Source organism: Monodelphis domestica, chromosome 2 (assembly GCF_027887165.1).
Source record: "Monodelphis domestica isolate mMonDom1 chromosome 2, mMonDom1.pri, whole genome shotgun sequence".
NCBI classification, from domain to species: Eukaryota; Metazoa; Chordata; class Mammalia; order Didelphimorphia; family Didelphidae; genus Monodelphis; species Monodelphis domestica.
In genome coordinates this window covers 200,731,946-200,740,272 of record NC_077228.1, presented here as the reverse complement: position 1 = coordinate 200,740,272, position 8,327 = coordinate 200,731,946, and the positions used below count along the sequence as shown (strand labels likewise).

Below are 8,327 nucleotides of genomic sequence, written 5' to 3'. Positions count from 1 at the left end.
CATCACCAGACATCTTGAAGTTTGTCTTGCCATTGGACTTGACAACTCTGGAAGAAAGAGTGAGACCAATAACTTTGTGCAACTCTGCAGCACTTAAATCCAATTTATGTGCCAATCAAAAGACATCACTAGTGATATCAATTTTTGATCCTCAAACCCTATGCAGACCGAGGAGACTGGGAACAAATTTTAAACAAAATCTCTCTTCGCTCCTCAGGAAACAGGGCTGGGAAGATGGTAAAAGTCATCAAGACTTTCTCCTTGATGCTATTGCCTCTGTTCTTGGCAATGGTGAAGAGTGATTTGGAGGAGGCTTACCTCAGGTAAAGGTCTCTTTTGCTTAACAGGGTAGATAGAAAGCCAGGAGGAATGATTCTAACTTGGCCTTTCTCAAAGACCCCTGTCTGACGTAGGGTGTGAGGACATACTGACTCTATATAAATAATCTAGCAAAGGCCCCTAAAGAATGGTAATTGAACTATTCTACTTGATCCAAGGACACAGCCAGAGTGAATGGGGTTTAGGCTGCAGCTGGGGAGATTGAGAACAAACATTTGGTGTCTCATAGTCACATGACTGGGCAAAACCAGAATATACTTTCTTTTTAAAAATAGTTTTCCTTATTTTGGAATATTGCTTTTTGGAGAACTTTTGTTAGCATCTACTTTCTGTTTCTTGAATGAGTCGGGGTAGTGAGTTGCCTTCCCAGACACAAGGAGATAAACTATATGATCTTTACAGGGGTTTTATAGAGGCTGTGTCTTGATGGTGCATCAATGATCTGAGCAGGCCAAGAGAGATAATAGAAGTATGGCAGGAGTGATCAGGAGAACACCTAACTTAATAAATGGGGAAACTTCCACTGGAACCAGTTATATACTCTAGCTCCTTGCTAAAAGACATTCTTCTAAGATTACACAGCAACTCCCAATTGAAACAAGAGGGAGCCATATAAGTGAATGAATATGAGAGGAAGGGGAACCTATATGACAGGTCACACTTACCTCTACTGTCTCCTGCCTATGTCTCAGGTCCCATTGTAACCAAAGCCACATATTAAGAAAAGACCTGATTTGAGAATGAAGCTCCATCTATATCATTATATGTCTTTTTTTTCCCATTGTCAACATTTTTAATATTAAAACTTCTTATTGTAAATGTACCAAAGCAAATAGAGTAATTTTATTTTATAGCTATTCATTTAGATAAACCAAATATCCATGGTTTTATATACATTATACTATATTTCTTATATATGTTCAAGCATATATATCCAATAAAATGAACTCAGCTTGTTTTAATGGGTTTTCAAGGGTTGCTATAAATATTTTCTCTGCTGATTGCTATTGACCTCCATTTCCTTCCTTCTATACTTCCCCCTGCCCTTTCTCCCTCTCTCTTCCTCTATTCCCACTCCTCCTTCCCCTAATCTCATTCCTTTTTCTTCTCTCCCTTCCCCTAATTTTTTCTCTTTCTCTCCCTCATTTCCTCTCTCTATTCGTTTTTTCCATCTTTCCTTACCTCTATCCTTGACTAAATGGTCCTTTTTCTCTCCCTCTTCTCACTTTTTAGACCTCACCCCAAAGTTGGTGGCCCTTGGGCTCGAGGGCAGCGTTATGCTGAGGGGACCTTCATTAGTGACTACAGCATCACCATGGACAAGATCATGCAACAGGACTTTGTTAACTGGCTGCTGTCCCAGAAGGGGAAGAAAAATAGGTGAATTATTTCTCACTTCTTTCCCAGGGTCCTCTGAGCCCTTATTCCTCCCTCTCAGTGTCTCCCTAGGCCCCACCCCTTTCTCTATCATCTCCCATTTCTTCTCTCAGTATTCCCCCAGTCCTCTTTCTTTCTTTTGTTGGTTTGTTAATTTATTTAAAAAAATTTTAATATTAATTTTTTATTTTTTATTTTAAATTATTCCCTTTCTTTCCAGTTTCATTTCTCTCCCTTTCCTCCAAATATTTTGCCAACCCATTCCCTCTCTCCTAGTATCCCAATAATTTCCCTCTAAAGTTATCTTTCTCCCTTACCTTTCAGCTCCTGGTCTTGCTTATCTCCATTCTTTTGGGTCAGGTTGGATTGGTCTAACCCTAAAGAACTCAGTATTGCCAGCGATCCTCTAAGGGCACCCTGGGGGAAAGTCCTATTCACTCTACTTTAATTGTACCTCTGATTAAGTGAAATACTCTAATTTGCGGGTCTTACCAGTTGATTTTTCAATCCTGAGTCTGTCACTCCCCCCGCCCCTTTTTTTAAAATGTTTACCTTCTATTTTAGGATCAGTACTTAATATTGGTTCAGAGGCAGAAGAGCAGTTAACTATTAGGTAACTGGTATTAAGTGACTTGCCCAGAGGCACATGTCTAGGAATTGTCTAAAGCCAGAGTTAAACATAGCCCCTCCTTTCTCTAGGCCTGACTCTATTCACTGAGCCTCCTAGCTGCCCCTATGTCACCATTTTTAAAGGATGCACATATTAGATCCTTAGAAGCTGACAGATATATGTCAGGAAGGAGAGAGAGGTTGAGGCAATGTGAGTTAATGGAACTCTAAAAAATTTTGAAAAAGCAACAAACTTTGGGAAGAAAATACATCATCTATTCTCAAGGATTATCCTTACCCTTCAAGACTGGTTTCAGTGTAATAAAGAATGTCCTCTCTGGGGGCCCTGAACTTATCCTTAGTGATAATAATTTTTCAAAATATATTTGTTTATCATATTAAAGTTCCTAGGTATCTCCCTCCCTCTTTTCCTCCCTCTCCTCCTTGCACCAGAGAAGGTATCATTTGATATAGATATTGTGGACCTCTTTAGTCATCTGCTCCTTTCCAAACTATCAAACTCAGTTTCACCTAGTCTCTGACCTTTGTCTTCCCAGTTGGAGACACAACATCACTGAGAGAAAAGCTGATGGTACAGGACTAACAAATCATTCCAACTGGAATCTAAAAAACATGGAAAACTGGAGGTGAGATTAATCTCTTATAGAAAAGAAAGAACAAAAGATGAGAGATTCCTACATGTGATTGGGAGTAGGGAGTGTCATTACAACTAAATTCCTATCCTCAGCAACTCCTATATCTCTAGGCTAACATAGCTACTTGACATCAGGAACAGTTTTTACCTCTTTTTGCAACTTCAACACAAAGCACAATTGCTGGCACATAGCAAATAATAAATGTTTGTTGACTGATTTGTTCCTGAACTGGAAATCAACTTACTGGTTGTTCAAAAAGCCTCTCATTTAAGAGACCCCCAAAAGTCAGGCCAAGCAGGCAGTCTTGGATTCAGAGTCATATGTTCAAGGTTTGAATCCTAGCCATGACACTTATTACCTTAGGGATCTTCAAGAAGCTACAACTTCTTGAGGTCTCAATTTATTCATCTATAAAATGAGAGTGTTGGCCTACAGGCCTAAGATCCTATAATGAAGTAATGATGTCTGGGAAAGAATTATGAGTCAGAGCTCCCAAGAATGGAGGAACTCATCTAAGAAGTCTAATAGCATTAATCTAATTTAGAGTTCAGAAGAACTTTAGAATTTATAGAATCATAGATTTAGAGCTAGTAGGGATTTCCACGATCATTTAGTTGAATTGCTTATTTTACAGTGTCAGTCAATCAGTAAACATTTTTTTGTCTGCCTTTCCTTTGGTTTGAGCTCTTATAATATAAACCTAGCTTGATGCTAGGCACTGGAAAGAGACACCAAAGAAGGACAAGATACAGCTCTAAACAACTAGGAATTCTCAGGTTGATGAGGAGAAATAATTTACATCCTCAGGGAGTTTCTAGTTTGATAGAGGAATCAGGACACAGTCAATAAGCTCTATGTGTTAGGTATTGTGCCAAGTGCTAGAAATATTAAGGCAAAAAACAAAAAACAGAACAGTCCTTCCCTTCAAAGATCCTAAAGCTAATTGTGGGGACTAGGTATCTACAAGACAGATAAAAGATAGAAGAAGTAATCTGAAAGGGAAAAACATTAATAGCTGAGGTGAAGGGGTAGGGTTTGTGAGACAACCCCAGAAAAAAGTCTCTTGCAGAAAATGGAATTTGAGCTGAATCCTGAGGAAGCAGTGGAATATAAGATGCAGAAGTGAGGGAACAGAGCATTTCAGCCATAAGGGAAAGCCAGTAGTCAGTATAAAGTCATGAAGAGCAGAAGAGAAATGTCTGCCAGATGGAGGAACTGCCAAATAAGACACTGTAGTTGGATCTCAGTGTATAGAGGAGAATAAAGTTATAAAAAGATTAGAGATATAGGAAGTGGCCAGATTATGGAGAGCTTTAAATGTGAAACCGGACTTCATATTTGATTTATAGAGGTACCAGGCAGCCACCCAGAGCTCGATGAGCAGGAGAGCAATATGGTCATATTCACATTTTTAAAAATGAAAGTAACTTTGACAGCTTAGTGGAGGATGGATAGGATAGAGGAGAGACTTGAAGAAAGGGAAATTGGAAAGCTACTGTGAGGTTGGAGGTAATGATAGTCTGAACTAGGATTATGGTTCCATGAATTGAAAGGGGGATAAAGATGTAGATAAAGCTATACAGATATATACAAATGATATCACAAAGGTGGAAATGATAAGATTTGGCTATAGATTAGCTATGTGGGGTAAGAGTAAGGAGTTAGGATGAAACTCAAGTTACAAGCCTCCTATCACTAGGTCTGCCTGACAGTCCTCTGGTTAATAAGGGGAGAAGGTTTCTGGGGAGGTGGATGGAAGGTAAGTTCTGTTTAGGATGTGGAGTTTGAGCATATAAGATATTCAGTTTGAAACATTGGTGGTAGTTGGAGATTTCTGACTAGTTCAGTAGAGCAATTAGGGCTAGCTATACATATCTGGGAATCATGGAGTTGAAATGGAAGCTGATATCATGAATTGAGAGCATAGAGCAAAAAGAGAAGAGGGCCCAGGACAGAGCCTTGGGGAACATCCACAGTTAGTGGGCATGACATGGATGACAAATGAAAAGACTAAAAAGGAGCAGTCAAAAGGATTGGAAAATAAAAAGAAAGACGTTCATGAAAACAAAAAGAAGTCTCTCCAAGAGACAGGGATGGTCAATAGTGCCAAATGCTACAAGAAAGATCAAGAAGGGTGAAGATTGAGAAAAGCCCATTGTTTCTGGCTATTACGAGATTTCTAGTAACTTTGGAAAGTACAATTTCAGTTGAATGATGAAGATGGAAGCCAGATTATAGGGGCTGAGAGGAGAGGTACTAATAGCTGAAAATAATACAGTGTGGAGATGATAGGGCAATTTGCTAGAGAAGTTGGGAAGGATTTGAAAACAAGTAGAGGGATTTGCCTTATCAAGAGAAAAACTTCCCTTTTTATCTGAGATCAGAGTAAAGGAGGATATAGTAGAGGAATTGGCTGAGTAATGCGAAAAGAGAAAGAAAGGAGAAGGGGGAACTCTATAAATGGTTTTAATTTTTTTTAGTGAAGAATTAAGTGAGGTCCTCAACTAAGAGTGTGGGATAAGGGATGCTAGATGATAAATATGATGCTATATGACTGAGGAGAGACCAAAAAGTTATGAATAGCTGCTGTGGAGAGTAGAATAGTAAATTACTCAGGGAACAATAGAATATTTGCCTTGTAGCAGTGAAGGCCCACCTAAAATTAACTAACAAACATTTGTAGTGGGTCCAGTAAGTGACTGGTAGATAGTGGGAGTAATCCAAGACAACACATGATCATGATCAGGAACAGGATAAAGGTACAAGGACTTCAAAAGTAGAGAATAACATAGAGTTGATTCACCAAGTGGTTGAGCTATAGAAAGAAAAATAAAGTAGTCATTTCAGGAGGTCATAATTGTCTGGGAAAGAACTGAGAATGGAAGGGAATGGAGATCATGGTGAGAATAAAGCATAAACAAACCCATGGGTTGTAAAGCATAAGGGAAGAGGGAATGATAATGAAAGTTGATCAGATAAAGGACTGAGGCTCAAAGATTTAATTAAGGTTACACATGTAGTACTTGTCTTATCTTTCTGTAAACTTTTTAAGGACAGATGTCAATCAATCAATCTATAAGTATTTTTTCAGCACCTGACTAAGCACTGGGGATACAAAGTCAAAGATGAAATAGTCTCTCTTGTCTCTCAGAAACAGCAAATGTTCTTATCTCTGACAGAAATAGCAGGTGTTCAGTAAATGTCTGGGGAAGGAAGGAAGAGGGGAAGGGAGAGAGGGAAAGAGGGAAGGAAGGAACACTTTCTCTGACCCCCTCCTCATTATTTCCTTTGCAGTTCCCCATTTAAAGACTCCTCATCTGAGGATCCTAAGAACAAGAGAATGAAGGAATTGGCATTGACATGGTTGATTTTGGACCTCTATGGCCTACGGTAGGAGAACAATTGGTTTCTAGGTTCTCTCTTAACTAGAAGCAGCATGGAGTAGTGGACAGAACACTGAACTTGGCAGCAAGAAGGCCTGGCTTCAGATTCTCATCCCTCTGTGCCTTGGTTCCTTCATCTGTAAAATAAGGGGTTTAGACTCAATGGCTTCTTAAGTCCCTTCTACCTCTGAATCAAAGGTGAAATTCTATTTCCTCCTCCCTTTCTCTTTTCCTCCCAAATTGCATCAATGAGGCAAACTCAGCAGGAGATTTTTGCTCATATTTGTGACCCTTTAAAAGAACCTTGTCTCCTTGGATTAAGTATTCCTTCCACTGATCTATGCCTTCTCATTTTCTACCATAAATTATTGATTGCAAAGTTAGCATTAGATTATGCCATAGCCACTTGTTTGTCCTATCTCAACAATGCCTTACTCTCCACTTCAGTAAAATCTAAAATGTGCATCTGTCGATCTATACTGATATCTGAGCATCTCCTAAAGACCAAATGCTTGTGGTCTATGTTTTCTGAGGTCCCTATCAACAGTAGACTTCTGAATTTATAAGAGCATTCCAAAGGAACAACACATGGTCTTTATACTCCATCTAAAGAAGGAGAGAGGATGAAAATATAGAGATGCAGCCATTGAGACAAATTCAAATTCTTTAGCTGGATAATATTAGAGAATTAAAAGTGAATGGTAAGAGCAACACCCAATGGGCTCAACAGACAAGGGAAGGAATCAATTGAGAAGTGAGGGAAAGATAATCTTGTGGAGTGAGGACAGCTTGAAGGTGGTAGAGAGTATGATATGAACAAGGGGAGGTGGCATAGGGTGTATTTGCCTTGATGCAATAGTCACTGATGGTTCCTCTCATTTCCCTCCAGGTTTGAGTGATTCAGTCTAAACAAACTCTGGGCTTGATTCCACTGGCAGGAAAACTTCCATCTGATAATTCTGTCTGTATTCCTCCTCAGGAGTTCCAAAGAGAGAACAATAAAATTTGAAGATGAAATGAATCTTGAGTGATTTTGCATTGGACTAAAAAAAAAACCAAACAAACCAATAATATTCTAGCATTTATTGAACCCTAAGCAGCTGGCAAGAGTGAGAGAAGAGAGGATGAGAAAACCCATAGGATTTAAGGAAATGAGGTCCTTATTCTGAGGAAAAAATTCAGTATAATAAAGGCAAAACAACTAAAGAACAATTAAAACATGTAAAATTCATGACATAATCTTAAATTGAGTATAAATATAGCCCTAATGGGAAAAAAGAACAAGAAAGTGGCTTTGGAATAGAATGGAGGTTTCTTCATTCCTAATCTGGATAGTATAGCAGTATGGAACTCTCTGTTCTCTAGAAAAGTTGAAAAGATGAAGTGTTCATAGTACAGTATGGAGAACAGAGCACTGGATTCAACACCAGGCACCCTGTGTGAAAATTCTAGTTCTGACAAGTCACTTAACTTCAAGACCCCAATTTTCTTATTTAAAATTATAGAATGATTTCAAAGGTTCCCTCCAGCTCTGAATTTCATGATCCTAAATTACTCGTTCCCCTTCTGAGTATTAGTTTTTTCATCAGTAAGTGAATTGGTTTATATTAGATAATCTTTTTTTTTTTAAACCCTTACCTTCCATCTTGGAGTCAATACTGTGTATTGGCTCCAAGGCAGGAGAGTGGTAAGGGCTAGGCAATGGGGGTCAAGTGACTTGCCCAGGGTCACACAGCTGGGAAGTGTCTGAGGCCAGATTTGAACCTAGGACCTCCCATCCCTAGGGCTAGCTCTCAATCCACTGAGCTACCCAGCTGCCACCTATATTAGATAATCTTTGAGGCCCTTTTTTAGCTCTAAATTTGCTGAAACATTTTACCTATTAACTTCCCTTGTTCCTCTTCTTTGTCCCATCAAATAACTTAGCTATGAGCTTTCCCTAAAGCCTGTTCATTTGCCCTTT

At 39.0% G+C, this 8,327-nt stretch overlaps 1 protein-coding gene across 1 annotated transcript; it reads left to right on the top strand.

Moving 5' to 3' along the window:
* The first annotated feature begins 223 nt into the window (after window positions 1-223).
* GIP (gastric inhibitory polypeptide) lies at window positions 224-7,370 on the top strand. Its single transcript, XM_016429694.2, has 5 exons — window positions 224-323; window positions 1,573-1,719; window positions 2,883-2,972; window positions 6,276-6,371; window positions 7,254-7,370. Exons 1-5 carry the CDS (start codon window positions 235-237, stop codon window positions 7,261-7,263), a joined length of 432 nt encoding a protein of 143 aa, XP_016285180.2. The 5' UTR covers window positions 224-234; the 3' UTR covers window positions 7,264-7,370.
* Window positions 7,371-8,327: the final 957 nt, after the last annotated feature.